The 21,920-nt window shown below is 45.3% G+C and overlaps 1 protein-coding gene across 1 annotated transcript in view; it reads right to left on the bottom strand.

Moving 5' to 3' along the window:
• Nucleotides 1-449: 449 nt before the first annotated feature.
• The window catches only part of LOC138663920 (oocyte zinc finger protein XlCOF22-like), a 39,204-nt gene continuing 17,733 nt past the window's right edge, over nucleotides 450-21,920 (bottom strand). Inside the window, exons 2-7 of the mRNA XM_069750294.1 lie at nucleotides 21,649-21,798; nucleotides 21,340-21,519; nucleotides 21,135-21,258; nucleotides 20,954-21,051; nucleotides 20,665-20,755; nucleotides 450-1,722 (exon numbers count right to left, since the gene is read on the bottom strand). Coding sequence (XP_069606395.1) covers nucleotides 692-1,722; nucleotides 20,665-20,755; nucleotides 20,954-21,051; nucleotides 21,135-21,258; nucleotides 21,340-21,519; nucleotides 21,649-21,726 — 1,602 coding nt within the window. The 5' untranslated portion in view covers nucleotides 21,727-21,798 and the 3' untranslated portion in view covers nucleotides 450-691. The remainder of the gene's footprint in view (nucleotides 1,723-20,664; nucleotides 20,756-20,953; nucleotides 21,052-21,134; nucleotides 21,259-21,339; nucleotides 21,520-21,648; nucleotides 21,799-21,920) is intronic.

Here is a 21,920-nt window from a genome sequence, read left to right as displayed (position 1 = left end):
TGGGTGGCCCAGGGCCCAGGCCCCTTGGGCCCACCCCTAAATCCGGGCCTGCCAAGAACTATAATCAGTGTAAAGAACAAGGAGCCCTGAAAGTGAAAGTATGGACACCACAGAGCCCTGATCTCAAAAACACTGAGTCGGTCTTGTAGTTACATGAAGAGACAGAAGGATTTGCGCAAGTAACATCCACAGTAGGATGTGGTTAGTTTTCCAAGAGTTTTGGAACAACCTCCCTACCAAGTTCTTTCAAAAACTATATTCAAGATGAAGGAAAAGGGCAGTCATACCAAATATTGGTTTAATTTAGGTTTCTTTCATTTCTCTAATTTATAGAAATAAGCTAACATTTTTAAAGCATTCTTATTTTGCAAGATTTGTACACACTTTCCTAAAACTTTTGCACAGTACTGTATATATAAATTTTTTATCTAAATTCTATTTACTTTTTGGCTAACAAATGTCTACAGGTAGTTGCATACATTTCTTAATGATAATTTAGGCTCTAAAATATTTTCCATTTCTTGTGTACTCATGTGACTGACTAGCTATTTGTCATGCAATTTTCCAATAATACAAGTAAAAAAATGACAATATTTTTTGATGTGGGAAGAAACATTCACAATTTAAATATGACTGAATATGCTTTCTTCAACTTTATTTTATTTTTTGAAGGTCTAGAAAATGTTTATATTCAAGAGAAACATCTTACACATTCTGAACATGAATATGGCTTCTCTGCCATATAATTTCTTTCATTTGTGACAACAGTTGATCTATCTGTAAAATATTTCCCACATTCTGAACATGACAATATTTTTTCCCTTGTGTGACGTCTCTCATGTCTAACGAGATTTGACCTATCTGTAAAACATTTTCCACATTTTGAACATGAATATGGCTTCTCACCTGTGTGAATTCTCTGATGTTTAATGAGATCTACTTTCCAGTTAAAGCATTTTCCACATTCTATACATGAAAATTGCTTCTGCCCTGTGTGAATTCTCTGATGTGTAACAAGACTTGATTTTTGCTTAAAATATTTCCCACACTCTGAACATAAAAATGGCTTCTCCCCTGTGTGAGTTCTCTGATGTTTCACAAGATCTATTTTCTGGATAAAACATTTTCCACATTCAAGACATGAAAACTGCTTCTCTCCTGTGTGAATTCTTTGATGCGTAACAAGATTTGATTTATTGGTAAAACATTTCCCACATTCTGAACATGAATATGGCTTCTCCCCAGTGTGAGTTCTCTCATGTGTAACAAGAATGGACTTCTGCCTAAAATGTTTCCCACACATTGAGCATGAAAACGGCTTCTCCCCTGTGTGAGTTCTTCTATGTCTAACAAGATCTGATTTATGGTTAAAACATCTTCCACAGTCTGAACATGAAAATGGCTTCTCCCCTGTGTGAGTTCTCTGATGCGCAATGACATTGGACTTGCGATTAAAACTTTTTCCACAGTCTGGACATGAAATTGACTTTTTTCCTATGGGAACTCTTTGATTTTTAACACCCCTTCTGTGTCTTTTATTTTTCTTAACAGTCTTTAAAAAATCAGATGATAGAAGTCGTTTAAAATGATCAGATGATAGATCTTCAATGTGAAGAGCTGATGGTATAGCTTGGATTATGGCATGCTCCTCACATGTATCAAGAAGATCACCTGATCTAAAAGCGGATGTTACTTGTTCCATTGATCTCATGGTACAGTCATCTGTCAAGAATAAACTGTATTATTATTTTTAATAATATAAACTTAAAATTACATTTTCTACATACAATTTCTATATAATGTCCATACAACTTGCTAGTTATGTAGCCAAGTTCAACTATCTGAGACAGTGGTGACAAGACAGTTTACATTCCAAAACTAGATCAACTGCTCCTTGTCTACCATAATGATCTATAGGACCAATAGATCATCATGGTAGGTCAGGAGCAGTTTTCTAGCTGTTTTCCATTTCTGTACTGAAGTCAACATTTCCATTGGCCATTTTGGTGCTGCCACTCTAGTGCTTCATAAGTGATGTTTATGCAGTTGGCTCCTGTGACGACTGTCATATAGCACTCATGGCTGAAAATTAGCAAAATGTTTTCAATCAAAAATCCAAAACAGAAGACTAAAGTTCTGGTGACGTTATTAGCCTTTTCATTCTGTTGAAAAAACAATTCTGCCCCTCAATTTCTTAACCCCTTTACGACCTAAGACGTAGCTATACGTTCAGGTCGCCTGGTTGTTAATGACCTTGGATGTATGGATATGTCATATCTTTAATAAGGCACCGTGACTGCAGTTGTGATGAACATATAAAGTTCCGGCTCCATCTTACTTCAGGGTGCATGGCAACGTCGTGATTGGCTGTTTCAACAGCCAATTGCAGTGTTTATCACTATTTCAGGCAATCAAATTGCCTGAAAACCTCATGTCCAGCCTTGGATTGGTGCTGTAAGAGCACCGATCATAGACTGTTGCCTGAAAATGCCAGTCTCACCTGAGCCAGCTCTGATTGGTGCAATCGACAATGACATTGATCAGAGCGCATAGATGCAGTGTGAACTGCAAGTGACCGGCCTGTACTTCCTCATTATAGCTCATTTTTACAGGGCAGTCACCCTGCCCTTCTGTGTGCCGTGCTTGGGCTTGTGGTGTCACAGCAGCCTGCGTCAGAACAGATCTTGCTTCTGCTCCTGCTGAAAAGAAGAGTTCCTGATCCTTGCCTGATCTCTCCTCATCCACCTCAATCCCACTCTCCCTCCTTTTGCCCCTCTCACTACCACCCCCTCGCTGATCAGTACTTGATCACTCAACTTTTGGCAGTTTTTTTTTTCCGTGTGTCCTGCCGCAGCCGTGCACTGATCAGTGACAAAAATCACTGATCAATGTATGTGCTCGCTGTTTTTATTACTTTTTTATCCCTGTTCATTACCCCCCCTTTGCAAAACTTCGGTGCATGCATTCAGCAGCCGTTGAGGGTTGATCAGTGTTGCAATCACTGATCTGCACTCGTGCCCTCTGTTTTCCACTTTTTTTTTCAGTGACTAATTGTTCTCTCTTGCCCCTTTTTACCACCTCTGTGATTAGACATACACCACTGGTTAGCACCCGTGCTGGTTTTTAGGCAAGGATTTTTTTCTATTGTCCCATTTTTATACCATATCCGTGTATGCGTTCTACAGCCACTAGCGCTGGTCGGTTGTTCTAAATAAAAAAAGTTTACACCAAGCAATCACACACCTGCAACTGAATAAAATTTGGTATGCACACTGTTAGGGGTCGAGTTCCCGCCTCTGTACAGGGGGAATCTCGGGCCATCTCCGCTGTGGTCTCCCATTCTTCTCCTGCCGCAGTGGAGCCTGCTCAGCGGAGACATCGGTCCCAGCGTCTTGCTCAGTCCCACTCTGTACAAAGAGTTACTGCTGCTTTTCCTGCTTCTGCCATTGAAGTCAGTGCTGGGCAGCGGCGAGCAGACGCTTCTGGGACTAAGTCCTGCTTTTCTCATTCTGAGCATGCCCTGAGTAAGATCTCTCAGTGGAGATCGAGGGTCACATGGTCAGATACTGCAGCTAAGTCCATTGGTCCTTTCAGGAAGGTCCTGTAGGTGCTAGGACTAAGTCCTGCTTTGCACAAACTGAGCATGCCCAGGGCAAGATCTCTCAGTGGAGACTTAGGGTCACATGCTCAGGTATGGCAGTCTCTCATTGGTCCTTCTAGGAAGGTCTTTTACTTGCTGCAGTTATATAAGGCTCGCATGGCCGCACGGCCATGCGCTAGTATCAATTCATATATGTGCTTTGCGCCAGTGTGGTTATGCATGAGTGTGTTCAGGGACCCGGCTGAAATAAGCCCCTAGAACAGTGATTTTCAACCTTTTTTGAGCCACGGCACACTTTTTATACTTAAAAAATCCCGAGGCACACCACCAACCAAAATGGCACAAAATGGTGCATCCAGGTTTGAGATGAAAGTCTGCAGTCATTCTATGTGACTGCAGGCTTCTGAATTCTCACAGCGCAAGCACTGCACACTTTCAGGATTCTCCCTTGCCGGTGGCCAGAGTGGACGGTCATGACAGCACAAGTATGTGATTTGGATACTTCTGGCCACATTCTAACTAGACGTGTCCGGCCTCAGTCAATTCATTTTCATTGAATGAGGCCACACATGTCTAGTCAGCACGTGACCACATGTATATAAATCACCAACATCAGAGAATTATGATAGCAGTGCGCACTGTGAGAATTCAGAAGTCTGAAGTCACATAGTATGACTGCAGACTCATCCCCACCTTGGACATCCCCTTTAATGTTCCTAACAAATAAAAATGAGAATTAGTATCACAAAAAAAACACATTTACATCCAGGTACCTGATAGATGACGTTGTTTGTGGAGTCGCCTCTTTCTTTTCATCTTCACCTTGACCAGATGCCATGATGACTCTTCTCATCCAAAGGCAGAGCTCGTTTCTGCAGACTTCCATCTTCTCCTGTCTTCTGCAGCACATCCCGACACAACACCCTTAAAGATAGCAGTGTTATTATAATGCTCCGGAATAACAATATCTGCCCTAGGCTGAGCCCCTGAGTAAATAATTGCCCCTCACTTTATTCCCAGCACATAATATGACCCTCACTGTCCCTCTTATGGTACATGCCATCCACACTGCCCTCTCTCTCTTTTCTATACTTCACACTGCCTTCTCATACGGTGTCCCTCATAGAGAGCCCAGTCTCTCTACTGTGCCCCTTCATTACACTCCTCCTACTTGGCACTTGGCATACTGTCTCCTCCTGGCTGTTACCCTCACACTACTCAGTATCTATTATGTGTCCACTCACACTTTCATCCCCCCATACTGTCTGCACACATTTCTAATAGCCTCTTCCTGTACATCCCCCCCCTGCTAACATACCCCTTTGCTCTCTCCATATTTCCTCCTCACACATTCTCCCCTCACACATTCCCCCGACTCCCCATACTGTCCTCACACATCCCATCACCGTTGCTCCCAGTACTGTCAGCACACATTTTTCCCCTCGCTACTGTGTCCACGCCCATCTCCCCACTCACCCCCACAGAATATATCCACTGCCCTTCCGATAGAATAAATCCATCCCCTTCCACAGAATAAATGCACCCTGCCCCACACATGCTAAATAAATTCCAGCCCCCCCCCCCCACGTACACACTGAATAAATCCCCCCACACACTGAATAAATCCCCCCCACACACTGAATAAATCCCCCCACTCACTGAATAAATCCCCCCCACGCGCTGAATAAATCCCCCCACACTGAATAAATCCCCCCACACACTGAATAAATCCTCCCCACGCACTGAATAAATCCCCCCCACACACTGAATAAATCCCCCCACTCACTGAATAAATCCCCCCCACGCACTGAATAAATCCCCCCACACACTGAATAAATCCCCCCACACACTGAATAAATCCCCCCCCACACTGAATAAATCCCCCCACACACTGAATAAATCCCCCCCACACACTGAATAAATCCCCCCACTCACTGAATAAATCCCCCCCACGCACTTAATAAATCCCCCCACACACTGAATAAATCCCCCCACACACTGAATAAATCCCCCCACACTTAATAAATCCGCCCACACACTTAATAAATCCCCCCACATACTCCCCATAAACCCACCCCACGCTGAATCTTCGGTGTCTTCAGCTTCACAGCACAGGAGCACTTACCACCAAGTCTCTTCTTTCTCCTGCGCGCCGGATAGTGACGTCAGCAGCGCGATCACATGACTTGATCACGCTGCTGGCGTCGCTCTGACCCAGCGGTCAGAGCCTCAATTGTACTCGCAGCTGGTAGATGTCTGCGAGTACAATTGATCTCCGGGAGCCGGCGCGCTGCAGCTTCTCTGTGCCGGCTGTCAGCTTGACAGTCGGCACAGAGAACAGCTGACTCCCGTTCCCCGCGGCACACCCGACCATGTGTCGCGGCACACTAGTGTGCCGCGGCACACTGGTTGAAAAACACTGCCCTAGAATATCGGCACCTCCGGTGAGGAGATTGTATGAGTGTGTTCAGGGACCCGGCTGAAATAAGCCCCTAGAATACCGGCTTCTCCGGTGAGGAGATTGCATGTTGCATAACCACTGACTGCTATCAGCTTGGCAGTAAGCTTGTGCTCCTGTGAGGCTAACAGGGCGAATTGCTTCCCTTTCACGGCTACTCTGTGGAGTAACAGAGCTAGTCTATACCGCCAAACAGTGCCGCCATTCGCTAGCAGCAGGTTCCTCCTGCACAGTGGACCCGGGCTGCGAACGCACCATTTATAATAAACATCTCTATTTACTCGGTGCGTTCCGCTAACCCTAACAGTATACTAGCGCCAGGGTCTGGCTAGTAAATGGCAGACGATCAGCGTTTACAGCGGTACATCCAGCAGCTGGAAGTAGGTTGGCGGCTCTCGAGCGCACAACCTCAGCTGTGGATGTTACCGCAGTCTCTGTTCAGGCTGCAAGTGTAGCTACAGCCAGTTTGTCCTCTGCCACCCCTGCTCCGACTTTATCCCGTCTTTCGCTTCCAGACAAGTTTGCTGGTGACAGTAAGCAATGTCGGGTATTCGTGAGTCAGTGCTCCATACATCTTGAGCTTCTGGCTGCACGTTTTCCTATGGAAAGGGCGAAAGTGGGATTTATTTTATCCCTTTTGTCGGGCAGGGCGTTGGAGTGGGCAATGCCGCTATGGGAGCGCAATGATCGTGTGGTGCAGAGTGCTCCTCTCTTCCTGGACGCTCTGAAACAGGTCTTTTTGGGACCTCGTGTCACCCACGATACCGCGCTCCAATTGCTGGCAACAACCCAGGGTTCGTCCATGGTCAGCCAGTTCGCCGTCCAATTCCGGACTCTGGTCTCTGAGCTGGAGTGGCCGGATAAAGTCCTTATTCCTGTGTTCTGGAGAGGACTGGCAGACCATGTGAAGGACGCCTTGGCCACCAGGGAGATTCCTGCCACACTGGAGGAGCTTATTTCTATATCTACCCGCATCGACCTCCGTTTTAACGAGCGGAGGTTGGAGCGGGCCCAGTGTAGGCAGAGGTTTCGGCTGGCTCCCACCTTTACCAGACCTCTAGAATCCTCCGTTCAGGCGTCCGACTCCCATGAGGCCATAGAGGTTTCTCGAGCGGGACCTAAGTCTCAGACCGCTCGAGTACCCGTGGTTTGCAGAAATTGCCAACAAGAAGGACATTATGCCAATAAATGTCCAAGGCGGTTGGGTAAACGATCGCATCTAGTAACCATTGGAGGAGGTTCTCTAGAGACACAGCGGCATTTTCCTCCAAGCTGTCCTTCAAGGGGACAATCATATTAGGCTCTTACTCTCTAACAGTCCAGCTTTGTGTGGACTCCGGAGCAGAGGGGAATTTCATGTCCTCGGCTTTTGCTCTGAGCCATGCAATACCTCTGGTGATGCTCGCCAAACCGGTGACTGTTAGAGTAGTAAACGGGTCAACACTTCCATCTCAGATCACACACCAGACTGTCCCTTTCACATTAGCTATGTCCCCATTCAACCACGAGATAATTTCCCTTCTTGTCCTTCCCGAGGGAATGGATGAGATTCTGCTGGGAATACCCTGGCTCCGTTTCCACTCCCCACATATTGAGTGGACCTCTGGGAGGATATTGGGTTGGAGTGAATCCTGTAAGGGCAGATGTGTGAAAGAGTGCGTTCAGGTTTCCACCACTGAGATACCCGCAGATCTCTCTACTCTTCCCAAATACTATTGGTCCTATGCAGACATCTTCTCCAAAAGGGCTGGGGAGACCCTTCCGCCTCACCGTCCCTATGACTGTCCTATAGATCTCTTGCCTGGAGCAGAACCTCCTCGGGGACGTGTCTATCCCCTCTCTCTTCCGGAAACGGAGGCCATGTCCCAATACATCCAGGAGAATTTGGCAAGAGGGTTCATTAGTGTCACCAGCAGGGGCAGGGTTCTTCTTCATGCAGAAGAAGAACGGAGAATTACGTCCTTGCATAGATTACAGGGGTCTTAAAGCCATCACCATTAAGAATAAGTACCCGCTGCCCCTGATTTCTGAGCTTTTTGATAGGCTATGGGGAGCTAAGGCATTTACCAAATTAGATCTGCGGGGTGCTTATAACCGGATTCGCATCCGTGAGGGGGACAAATGGAAGACGGCGTTGAACTCCAGAGATGGGCACTATGAGTATCTGGTGATGCCCTTCGGGCTCTGTAATGCCCCAGCCGTTTTCCAAGACTTTGTCAACGACATCTTCCGGGATATGCTTTCCACCTCGGTCGTAGTCTATCTGGATGATATTCTCATCTTTTCTCCAGATATTGACTCCCACCGGAGAGATGTTGGCAAAGTCTTCGACATCTTACGGGCAAATTCTCTCTATGCAAAGTTGGAGAAGTGTATGTTTGAGCAGGAGTCTTTACCTTTCCTGGGCTATATCATCTCCGCCCAGGGATTGGCTATGGATCCTGCCAAACTACAGGCTGTGATGGACTGGCAAGAACCCCATTCTCTTAAAGCGGTGCAGCGCTTTATGGGGTTCATTAATTATTACCGCCAGTTCATTCCCCACTTCTCAACTTTGGTAGCTCCCTTGGTAGTTCTCACCAAGAAGGGAGCAAATCCCAAATTGTGGTCTTAAGAGGTCTCCAGGGCCTTTTCTTCTATTAAGTCACATTTTGCTAGCGCTCCCATCCTACATCGTCCCGATGTTGATAAGCCGTTCATAATGGAGGTGGATGCCTCTTCCGTTGGAGCAGGAGCAGTCCTCTTCCAAAAGGATGCTCAAGGTCGGAAGCATCCGTCCTTCTTCTCCAAGACCTTCACACCTGCGGAGAGGAATTATTCCATTGGGGACAGGGAGTTGCTAGCGATGAAGTTGGCTTTCTCGGAATGGAGACATCTCTTGGAGGGGGCTCGTTTTCCCTTTCAAGTCTTCATGGACCACAAAAATTTGTTATATCTGCAAACAACCCAGCGGCTAAATTCTCGCCAGGCCAGATGGTCCTTGTTCTTCTCCTGGTTCCACTTCACCTTTCATTATCTCGCTGGGGAGAACATTCGTGCAGACGCTCTCTCTCGCTCTGTTGTGTCATCTGAGGAGGAGGAAGGGGAGCCTTGGCTTATTGTCCCTTCAGAGAGCCTGAGAACCGTAGCGCCGGTTTCGCTAGAGTCTGTGCCTTCGGGCAAGACTTTTGTGCCCATTAATTTGTGACCGGAGGTTCTCTCTTGGGCTCATTCGTCCAGGGTGGGTGGACACTCTGGGACAAAGAGGACATCTGAGCTGCTGGCGAGGATGTACTGGTGGCCACATATGGTCTGGGATGTCAGAGATTATATTCAGGCGTGTGTCTCCTGCGCCAAAAATAAATCTCCTCGTCAATGGCCAGCTGGGTTACTCTATCCCTTGCCGGTGGCAGACAGGCCCTGGGAGATGGTCGGGATGGACTTTGTTGTGGGTTTACCCAAGTCTCACGGCTGTACCATCATTTGGGTCATCACCGATCATTTCTCGAAAATGGGGCATTTGGTGCCGCTACCACGGTTACCTTCTGCACGGGCCTTGGCAGCGTTGTTCATAAAACACATCTTCCGCCTACACGGTATGCCAGACAAAATTGTCAGTGACCGGGGTCCCCAGTTTGCGTCTCGGTTCTGGAGAGAGCTTTGTCGTCTTCTCAGCATTGAGTTAAATCTCTCTTCCGCATATCATCCCGAGACGAATGGGTTGGTAGAGAGGGCCAACCAGACCTTGGTCACATAACAGAGCTAGTCTATACCGCCAAACAGTGCCGCCATTCGCTAGCAGCAGGTTCCTCCTGCACGGTGGACCCCGGGCTGCGAACGCACCATTTATAATAAACATCTCTATTTACTCGGTGCGTTCCGCTAGCCCTAACAAACACAAACACCACATACATAAACAAAATGTTCCTCTAATCCCACTGAATACATATGCCTCCAACACTGGTAGTGAGGGAGAGGATCCCACCTTCCTTTATTTTTCCTCCTTCAAGTGATGATGAACTGCCATGCAGATGTCCCAGGACAGAAACTGAACCAGCGCCCACCGTTACTGACCCCATATGGACCTCAATCCTGAAGATTATGAGCCTCTGATTTCTCATTGTGTGGCACAATAAGGAATTAAATTTGACACCACTGGCCCTTGGAAAATTGACTTTTTCAAAGTCTTTTTCTCTGAGGATTTTGTAAACCTCGTAGTGGGTCATACCATTTTTTAACTAGATTCCTGTTGACAAAGTAAAAATGATAACGTTTTGGGGCCTGGTCCTTGATATGGGGACACTGAAGAAGCCGATACTTCGGCAATATTGGAATGTTGATGTTTTGAGGCCATACAAAAACTATTGTTTTATAATGATAATGCACAGTGTCCTCCCAGAGATTAACTCAACTTCGACCGTCTTTTCAAAGTTCGGCCGGTCATTGAGCACCTCAGCAGAAAGTTTGCTGAGGTGTACGTTCCCCAAAGGGACATCTGTGTGGACGAGTCCCTAATCTATTTCAAGGGGAGGCTCCAATTTCGACAGTACCTGCCTAGTAAGAGGGCCAGGTACAGAATTAAGCTGTACAAACTATGTGAGAGTACCTCATGGTACACCCACAAGTTTAACAAGTTTAGGGTTTATGAGGGGAAGGACACCAGGATTGAACCCCATGAAAGCCCCCTGTCCTGGGAGTGAGTGGGAAAATTGTGTGGCTGGCTTCAGTAAGGAAGAGGGGGCCTCATACTGTACCTGAGACCCTAAATATTCCTGTCCCAGGGGTATTCTTAAAAGGTAGAGAGGTCAGTGTCTCCGACCTTACTATGCTCCTGTAAAAACCCTAATCTGTCCCCTCCCATACCCCATGAGGCATGGGACAGAAATGAAAGGTAAACCAGACACAGACAAAAAAGGGATAACAGAAAACCTCTACCATACAAAAGCACTAACCAACACTAGGGAGGAGGATCGGAAATGGGAGGAATAAACTAAATGGGGAAAAGGACCATGAGATAAACACACACGTACAACAGCAAACTACAGAATGCCACAACTCCAAACTTCAACTACTTAACTTTAGCACACAGCACAGGAAGACGGATCGTTCAACGGCAGGGAATAAAACCCCAGAGCCTGTATACATAGAGGACGTAAAGGGTAAGCAGTTGCAGCCAAGAACAACCAGACTGTAAGGTCTCAGCCAGTATGTAAAAGTCCTTAATCCTCACAGTGCTGAAGGAAAGGGATATCCATTTAAATTAAGACACGATTCACACTCTCTGTGATTTATTACCCAATGTGAACGTCTAACTTCAAGTGTTCCAGGAGGACATGACACTCTCGTGACAATATCCCCCTTCTATGAGGGGCCACTGGACCCTCGGGGCCAGGTTTATCTGAATGGGCCACAGGGAATGACCAAATTTGTTTACTGGCATTAACCTCAGTTGCTGGTACCCACATCCTTTCCTCAGGACCATACCCCTTCCAGATTTACTGTGGATTTTGTGCGGATTTCTTGCGTTTTTACCCCTGCGGATTTCTATAATGGAATGGGTACAAAAATGCAGCAGATCCACACAAAAGAAGTGACATGCTACTTCTTTTAATCCGCAGCGTTTCAGCGCGGAATTTTCCGCACCATTAGCGCACCATTTTTTTTTTCATTGATTTATATTGTACTGTAAATCACTTGCGGATCTGCAGCGTTTCTGCGTGGAAAAAAATGCTGCGGATCCACAGGAAATCCGCAACGTGTGCACATAGCCTAAGAACCAGTGGGATCCGTTGACGCATTCAAGAGTTATTATCTCAAAAAAGTGACACTGGTCAGAATTGTAAAAATTTGCCTGGTCATTAACGTGCAACAGCCTTGGCATAGTGTCTCGACAGTTAAGGCTCACAAAAAGAAGTTTGCAAAACAGAGTATATGATTTCATCAATTTATTTAAGGCTGTATTCACACATTTATTGCTATTATCAGTGTCTGTGCTTTTTTTCAAATGGACTGCACACTGATCCATTGTTAGGGTTGGCGGAACGCACCGAGTATAAATATATGTAATAATAGGTGCGTTTGCAACCCGGGGTCCACCGTGCAGGAGAAGAACCTGCTGCTAGCAACTGGCGGCGCTATATGGCGGTATTAGCAAACTCTGTTACTTTACAGAATCGCTAGGATAGGGAAATGCTGTGCCCTGTTAACCTCACAGAGGAACACAGCTACCAAACAGAGCAAAACTGTGGTCATGCAGTCAGCATAGCACGCAAACAACTCCTCACCGGAGGTGCCGGTATTCTAGGGGCTTATTTCAGCCAACCCTCACCTCATGGAAATATGACCACACAGAAGCAAGGTTCAAAACATAGGTTGATACTAGCGCATGGCCGTACGGCCATGCAAACCTTTTACAGCTGTAGCAGACAAGGACCTTCCTGTTGGTCCAATAGGAGCTGCTACAGAACTTGAGTGTGTGACCCCAGACCTCCAATGGGAAGTCGTACCGTGGGCATGCTCAGTATGGGAAAAGCGGGACTCCCAGAAAGACCTGCTCGCTGCTGGACATTGCTGACTACAATGACAGAGCCTGGAAGGGCAGTAGTAACCAGTCGTCTAGTATCAGCTTGAGTCAGACGCTGGGACCTACGTCTCCACTGAGCAGGCGCCACTGTGGCTGGAGGAGAATGGGAGACCGCAGCAGACTTGGCTCGAGATTCCCCCCGTGCAGCGTCTGGAACTCGACACCTAACATCCATAGAGTTTAAATGAACCACGTACACGCAAAACTTATCATGTGTGCTATTCTCATCCATTTATGCATATCAGACCTGGCTAACCAAGTTTATGAAAAATGAAGCTATACATTTTACATTAGTTTTCATCTAGTCTTCAACCATTTGTAACTAATCAATGGTCAAATAAAAAGTGTTAATTTTTTTTTTTTTTTAAAAGGAGGAGATAAAAAGGATTCTAAACAATGCAAACACAGATGCAAAATGTATGATACTGTACATGGGAGAAAATGTTCCATTATTGATGGAGCAACAAACTATGACGGATGTGTGAATGCAGCCTTAGCATTCAGTATAGGGGTATATTGTTACATAACAGCACCATGCCATTGGATTTTTTTCCCCCAGTGCTGGAGTGGTGCTACTAATCCAAGGGCTCGGACTCTAGTTGTATACTTACCTGCCACCGCCATGGTTAACGCAGTGCCATTTTGTGACCAAGACTTCTGACTGACCGGAAAGCTTTAAGCTACTTACTGGTAGCGGCATTTTTCGGAGACCCATGACAGCACTACGAGAGAGGGGATCCGCCCTTAAGGAACAGGAAACCTACAGATACAAAAAGGGCGGCACCTCTCCCATGCATCAGTTGTATTTCAGAGCCTGAGAGGACTACTGCAGTTAGTGGTACACAAATATACATTATATACAGTTTGAAAAATATCCTATTACATTGTAACTAGACACCACACGTGAGATCTATATATATCATTATATACAGATATACATTTTAGGAAGTGCAACCCCCACGTGAATAGGGAGGGAACTAAGGGTGCTGTCATGGGCCTCCGAAAAATGCCGCTACCAGTAAGTAGCTTAATGCTTTATTCGGACTCCCATGACAGCACTACGAGAGATTTACAGAGATGTAAGCTACCTTAGGGAGGGACTATAGCTTGTAGCACCCTTAACCCGAAGGTGAGATCAGAGGAGGACCCCAAATCCAACCGATAGTGCTTAACCATTTTGAAAGTATGTTTGATCAAAAATTTATTGAGACCCTTAAGATCTATAATAGTTCTACAGTATAAGGGTATGTGTCCACTTTCAGGATGGGCGGCGGTATCGCCGGAGTGGGATCATCGCTCCCCACCATAGGGCCCTGTGCTATATCTTGCGGCGACGCAGTGTCGCCGCAAGATATACGGACATGCTGCGATCTGAAAAGACGCGCAGCATGTCCGGAGTCGCAGGGCCGCCGCGTGCGTGTTACCACGCATAGTGGAGACGGGATTTCATTCAATCCCCTCCACTATGCTGTAACATCTGGACGCTGCGTGTCTGACGCTGCGGCTCTATGCAGCGTCAGACATGCAGCGTTTCCTGCACGTGGACACATACCCTAAGTCTTATCAGGTTTCTGGATCAGGAATATGGGAGAGTAAAACTCTTTCCCTGTCTGAGAATACGGAACTTCTACCAGAACGTTTTTAGAGCAAAGAGTTCTCACTTCCTCTTCTAAAGCAAATTGTTCAGTGGGAGATGAGCGCCAGGGGGTTAACTTGAATTTATCCCGTGGAGTGTGAATAAATTCGAGTTTGAGACCATGGGAAACAGTGTCTTGTATCCAAACACTGTTTGTGGTCCTCGACCATTCTGCCGAGAAATGCAATAGTCTCCCTCCCACCGGGATTGCTAGTCATTGATCCTGTTTTTTGCTTTCTGTCGGAGTACGACGAAACATGAGACCTGTACCTCGTTTTCGCTTATCATCCCATCTGGATCGATCCCTACCCGGTGAGAAGGTGCGCTTCCCTCCCCGATTGAACCTTCTCTTGTTGAAGGGACGACGATAAGATCCGAATAAATTGGGAAATTTTTTCTTGTCATCTCCCGCTTTTTCTAGGAGTTCATCCAGGGTGGGCCCAAATAAATTTTCACCTTTACAAGGGATAGCGCAGAGCTTTGCTTTCGCCTGCATATCCCCGGGCCAGCATTTCAACCATATGGCTCTCCTTGCAGCATTAGAGAGTCCTGCTGCTCTAGCTGCCAACTTAACGGAGTCAATTGAAGCGTCCGATAAGAAAGCCACCCCCTCCTGGATTACTGGTAATGCTGTGAGTATAGAGTCTCTAGAGGCCCCTTGTCTTAATTGGGTCTCTAACTGGTCTAGCCAAACTATCATCGACCTTGACGTACAGGTTGACGCCACCGCAGGTCTTAAGGAGCCGGCCGCCATTTCCCAGGTACCCTTTAGGAAGGTATCCACCTTTCTATCCAGGGGGTCTTTAAGTGTTCCCATATCTTCAAATGGGAGAGAGGATCGCTTTGCTACTTTGGCAATTGCCGCATCTAATTTATGGGCTTTCTCCCAATTGTTGACTGCTGGGTCATCAAAAGGATATCTAAGCTTCTGCGCTGGCGGTAAAGACCCTTTCTTCTCAGGTTTTTTCCACTCTTTGTTAATAAGCTCTTGTATTTTCTCATTCAGAGGGAAAACTCTACGCCTCCTTTGCTCTAGTCCACTGAACATCATCTGTTCTTTGGACAGCTGAGGCTTGGGCTCCGTTATACCCATAGTGCCTCTGACTGCCTTTATTAATTTATCTACCCTCTCTATGGGTAAACAAAAACGAGCAACGTCTTCTTCCGAAGAGGATGATGATGCTGCTGAATCGTCTGAAACTCCGCTCTTGTCCTTATCCTCAGAAGAATTGGATGTCCACTGAGTTTTATGCTTAGAGCCTCCTGCTTGTGAAAGGTTCTTAATGGACTGTTTGACCTCCATTCTAACCATTTCCTTCAGACTGCTCGCAATAGAAGAGGATTCTTCCGCTACCTGAGGGGATAAGTAAGGCAGACTAGTCTATAAGATCTAAATGCCATATCCACTCCCCTCTTTCCAAGACCTCACCGTCTGCTGGATACAGGGGTCACAGTTTTTTTGGGTGTGAGTCAGACAAGGGAGCCCCGCAGATGGCACACTCCCTATGCTTCCCCTTACTGATGTTTTTTCTTCCCTGTGCAAAACATATGAGGGGAGACTAGTCACTAAGTGAACTTTCTCGAAGATCTATTACCAGTGGTTGCCCACACCCAGAGAAATACCGAAGTACGAGGGGGATCTTTCTTGGCTGATACTCCAGACCCCTGTCTGGAGGAGCTTTTGCGGCCAGATCCATCGCTCCTTCTCTCGTGTTCCTTCTCCTTGGGCTTCTGGGATGCTTCATCCAGCAGCAAAATCTGCTGATCCTGATCAGATTCCATCTTCAGCGATCTGGAGCCAGAAGCCAGGAACACGCAGCTGGAGCTCTCTTATATAGCCCCTCCTTCGGTCACCACACCTTGCTCAGCGCCTGTTCAGATTTTCCACCGCCACCCCTCCCCCCCTCCCCCTGTAGGTAATCACCCGAGGTCCTGAGGGAGAGCGGCATGCAATCTCCGGTAGGCGCTGCCATCTTGGAGCCCCCGCGCATGTGCAGGAGCCCCGTGACCCGAAAGTCGTTGTTGGCTCTGCCTCCGACGTCACCACAGCTCACAGCGCTTCCTGTTAGCGCTGCAACCATCGTGGGACGCCGAGGACAGCCAGCTGCACTCCGGCCGGCGCCACCTAGACGCTGCCGCCTCACCAGAGCCCCACAGCACACGAGGGAGGGAGGACCCGATATACTTACCGCACGCTGGCTCCGGAGACAGGACACCCCCTGGTGACCGCTCCTTGCTGATTAGGCCACAGCCGTGCAGCCCTGCCAGGGCCACTGTGACCACATCAGGTACCCCGCACCGGCCGAAGTAGGAGACCCCCTCGCTACCTGAATCGGCCGGCCTGGAATACCTTTAGAAATCTTCTGTAGGATCCAGTCCCTTCAGGAACAGGAAACCAACTGATGCATGGGAGAGGTGCCGCCCTTTTTGTATCTGTAGGTTTACTGTTCCTTAAGGGCGGATCCCCTCTCTCATAGTGCTGCCATGGGAGTCCGAATAAATTAGAATTAATGGTCACAAACTCTCAATGCAAGTCTATGAGAGCTAGAGCAAGGCTCTCCAAAAATTTATATTGAAAACTTACCTCTGGCTCACTCCAGCAAATGTTAGAGCGATCCGGTAAGTCACAACCTGCTGGTGACTGACCAGAGTGGTGCTGAAAGAAGGTGAAGAAGGCGGTGGGCAAGTATAAGACTAGGATCAGGAACCTTAGATTGGAAGCACCACTCCAGCGCTTCGATAATAAAAAACGTTGGAGTGGTGCTTTAAATAAATAGGAGCTGAGCTGCAGTACCCAGGAGTGCCCAATGCACAATTAAGGGTGCTACGGTGCTCAGCTCCTTAAAAGGTTTACATATTGTTGTCACCAAAGCTCATAACTGTTCAGTGGGAAGCATTGGACTCCAACTGCTCTGATGTTAATGAACAATCCTGAGGATAAATCATAAGCATCATTAGCCACATGGTTTTACGCAACAATGGGCCACGCATGCCATCTATTTGGGTGTGGAGTTCTTTCCAGGCTATTTTTACAATGCTAATGAGGTAAAAAAAGGGGGTAAAATGTGGATTTAAACTCTGCTGCTGAATGATTCAAGGTCCAAATATGTAGCCATTAGATCGTGGATTTATTCAACGCGTTTTAAAGTACAAGATTTCTTCATCAGGACACCACAATATACATATACAGACATTTCAGGACTTTAATTTAGATGTAACATTAAAATCCAGGCGCCAAATGAGATCACCTGACATACCAATGTCAAAGTTCAGAGATGAGCACATGACACATTCATATATATTTACGGATTTTTTCAAAATAATTATTTATATGGCATTAACATTTTTATTTCTCTTTTTTCATAGAAAAAAAAACGTTATAGTGGATGTAATCAAAAAGAAAAGGAAATTTTTTAAAAAATTTTTTTTATAAAATAAATAACTTTTTTTTTATATAGAAACATATTCATATATTTTTAGATGAAATCTGTTCAAGCCATTTAGCTCATATGCAATGTCATCAATCCTGACGAGTCAAAAATCATGGCATTCTTTTTTTGGAACAGCGGGTTCGAAGTTCCATTCTATAAACCCCGTTTTTTCCTTTTTTTATTACATCCACTATACTTTTTAATAATAATAATAATAATAATAATAATAATAATAATAGCATATAAATAATTATTTCCATGAATATATACTATGAATATGTCATGTGCTCATCTCTGAACTTTGACATTGGTATGTCAGGTGATCTCATTTGGCGCCTCTATTTGAATGTTACATCTAATTAAAGTCCTGAAACGTCTGTATATGTATATTGTGGTGTCCTGATGAAGAAGTCTTGTACTTTGAAAACGCGTTGAATAAATCCACGATCTAATGGTTACATATTTGGACCTTGAATCATTCAGCAGCGCAGTTTAAATCCACATTTTACCCCCTTTTTTTACCTCTGTTGGTCACGCGTGGACCGGTGGATCTGCTGCAGCAGGATACATCTATGAGCCTTTCCTTCGGCTGAAATTTGTTAGTAGAACCTGATCTACCTAATCGTGTCTCGGATAAGACCCTATTACGCTCTTTTCTCCAGCAGCATTTTTATAACGCTAATGAGAAATGGGGTTTCTTGTCCGAAGGATTTGTATCTGAACAAGTAATCTGCCAGGCTTTCAGATACGATCATTACATGGTTGTGCTGCAGAAATCAGTATTCATCTACCAGTGCAATTGGGAAAAAACTATTGGTGAACATCTTAACACCTACATATTTACATTGGTTTATGTATTGAAGTGGAATCTCAATAGGGGTGGAAGTTGAATAGATCCCAAATTTTTCTACCTTCTAAACAAATGGGGTTGAGACGCACAGCTATAATAATAGAGCGGGTGCGAAATCAGTAATCCGAGTATGCATCAAAAAAGAAGAGAAAGATTACCTAGGACAAGCACACCTGTATATTAAGACATAGATAATTTTATTACATACAAAACACCATAAACCAATAAAAGCAATTAAGAAGCAAAATAACCGCACAATATTTTAGAGCCTGTAAGAAACCAAACCAAAGCAGTAATAAATAGTAGTCCCAAAAAGACTGGCAGGAAATATAGATATATGAATCAAGACAGGCACATAGGTGCTGTAATAATTATTCCCAAGCCAGGTGTACAATAGTATCCGTAACCACTCTGTCTATAAAATGTAAAGAACCAGCTATAATACCAAAAAAAACAAAAAGGTATACCATTCATGTATAAAGGTCCTAGAGTGTGGAATTCAATGCACAAGGCAATAAATTATCAGTGGGGACGCGCCCAGTTGCAAGAAATTGGATTTTTTGGGGGATACATTTTTTCAGTGTAGGACAGGGTTCATTCCCAGCAACGGAAGGAACCGTATGGACCACGAAGAAGCAGTGCCTTTTTTCAGCATTGAAAAATTATCCTTTCTTGGAAGCAGTTTCCGATTTGTTCTCATCTTTACACTAAGTAAAGTTAGGGCTTCTTCACTGCAGCAGACAGTAACGTAGTAATGCCTCTTACAACCATCTGCCTAAAAATTATCCCTATTTTGGGGAGACAGTATCAGGTTTGGGGAGGTCCTTAAAACAAGATATCTAATTGTCCATCATGTTCCATATTCAGGTCCTTCTCAGCAGCAGAAGGACAATATGGAACATGATGGACAGGCAGATACCTTGTTTTATAGTGGCAGTGAAAATGGCGGCAGCACAGAAAGGAGCATAATGGACAAGTAGGAAAAGACTGGCTTTGTATTAGCAGTTCAAGTAGCACCAACAGCAGCAGCAGCAGAGTTTCAAACAAGATGGTAATGCAGGCAGTTGCGGTGGCATAATTGAGCTGATGATAAATGATCTCCCCTGTCAGTTTGCAATGGCAAATCTAATGATAAGCATCAGCCTGAGAAGTGTGAAAATCCCCACAGATTCACGAGTGATTCATTTTAGAAATGTAAGATTTTCTACTCATGAAGAGAACAATTTTTTTCGCTTCAGAATGGGGATGCAACCTGCAGGGCTGAATACCCTGTAAAATTACACTGGGCTATGGAAAATACATTACACCAATGGCAGAATGGGCAAGTCCATACCATAGGTCCATGAGGTCAGGGAATCTGCTAGATAAAGGGTACAGTCCAGGTACAACTGAACCTAGTTGATTACGAGGTGCCTTGCCACTTGCTGATGTATATCAGGTTGGAGCACCTCTGGAAAAGATGGTTCATCAAACAGTTATTGCTCTCACAAGTGTGTCACGTCCTGATGTGATCCCTATGGGGGGGGGATCTGGTCACAATGTTTAATCTATCTCAGGTCCTCTTTAGCATCCGTTTGTCTAGTACATTGAATTGGAGTGGATTTATTTTCATTCGGTACTGAAATGGTTAAGGACCCTTTCCCTTCAATCTGTGAACTGGTAGCTTGAGCATTCAGTTATAGCACCACTTCCTTCCACTATATAAACCCACTGGACCAGAGAGAAGTGAAAAGGGCAAAGCGTGATATCAAGGAAACAGTGACATCGAAGTGTGTGGAAGGTTTCTTTTAGGTAACTAGGGCAGTATGGAAATGATAGTAAATGTGAGGAATACAAGACGCTGTCCAGGCATACAGATTATTCAACCATTGTAAAGGCTCTAAAAAAAATTAACTTCAAAATTTACTTGCTAACATTCTAGTTGTCACATGTGGTAACTGCTCACAAGGCAAAGTGAGTGGAGTATTTTGTTGGTGTGCTCTCTTTACTGACCGTCCCCTAGAATAATTATAAGGTTTTTGTTGTCGTACGGTTGCCTTACCATTTAGTATTTGTATTGTCAATAGTTTTAGTATTTTATACAAGAAGAATACGTGACTTCTCCGCATTTAGTGGTTACTACTCACTTGAGTCATCATCTCTACGAATTTCCTCTTTCCACCGCTCATCTCCCCACACATATGTCTCTGTAGTATTAATATAGGTCAGATCTTTACCCTGAAACAAATATTGTAAAAGTCACAGACAGATGGAGAAGTCCCTTCCATGATCAGCTCTAATTCTGCCATCTCCACCTTTCTCATTACACAGGTATAAAACATATAATACTGGTGGATAGAACAAGACTGAGCACAAGACCTTCACAGCCATCTACACATCATAGGGGAGATCTAGTGACACCTTCTCTTAATCTACCTGATGATCCTGAGGAACATTGGGATCTTCTTGTTTACAGTCCTGTGAAAGAAGAGGATGGGGACATCTTTCTGATGTTGTCCTCTTACTGGATAGAACTGGAGGAAACACATACAGGGACTGAATTCATTCTTTACATACAAATAATTATAGGCCGTTTATGTTTAGTCCTCCCTAATACCTGGTGATGTGGGGGGCTGGGGATCCTCCATCATGACATCCTTGTACAGATCTTTGTGTCCTTCTAAATACTCCCACTCCTCCATGGAGAAATAGATGGCGACATCCTGACACCTTATAGGAACCTGACACATACAATGATACCGTCATGCCCGATCCCTTCATAGCATTACTGTATAATGTCCCAGCATTCCCAGCAGTGTCACCTCTCCAGTCAGCAGCTCAATCATCTTGTAGATGAGTTCCAGGATCTTCTGGTCATTGATGTCCTCATTTATCAGGGCGTGAGGTGAAGGCCCTGGGATTGGGCTCAGTGGTCTTCCCCAACTCTCAGACTCAGGGTCCTGATAGTGCTCACTAGAGGTCTTCTTCACTACTGTGTAATCCTGGTTATGAAGAGACACATTAATAAATCTCACTACAGACATTTCCAGAGTCCTCACCTCTCCAGTTCTGTCCATCTGTTATTCCCATAGATAAGAATGATGTAATGTGACATCACCAGTATCTCTCACCTCTCCAGTAAGCCGCAAGAGAATCTCTAAGGTTAGGTGTAATATTCTCCACACCATCGTCTCCTTGTCCCTTTCCATCCTTCATGGGTGAATCAGGAAAATTCTCTTATGTAAAAGATCTCCACTGAGAAGATCTGTTATTGTATGGACCTGAATGGGGAGAAGATGCAGCCAATGTAACATCATAAAGATTCCATGTAATAATACAGTTACTGGAGATAATCTGGAGAAATTATGCGAATAGAAAGTATTTTACGAAAGGTCGAGTTGGG

This window comes from Ranitomeya imitator, chromosome 2, assembly GCF_032444005.1.
Source record: "Ranitomeya imitator isolate aRanImi1 chromosome 2, aRanImi1.pri, whole genome shotgun sequence".
Taxonomy (NCBI): domain Eukaryota; kingdom Metazoa; phylum Chordata; class Amphibia; order Anura; family Dendrobatidae; genus Ranitomeya; species Ranitomeya imitator.
The sequence above is the reverse complement of the archived record's forward strand: the minus strand, read 5'-3'. Positions and strand labels throughout refer to the sequence as shown.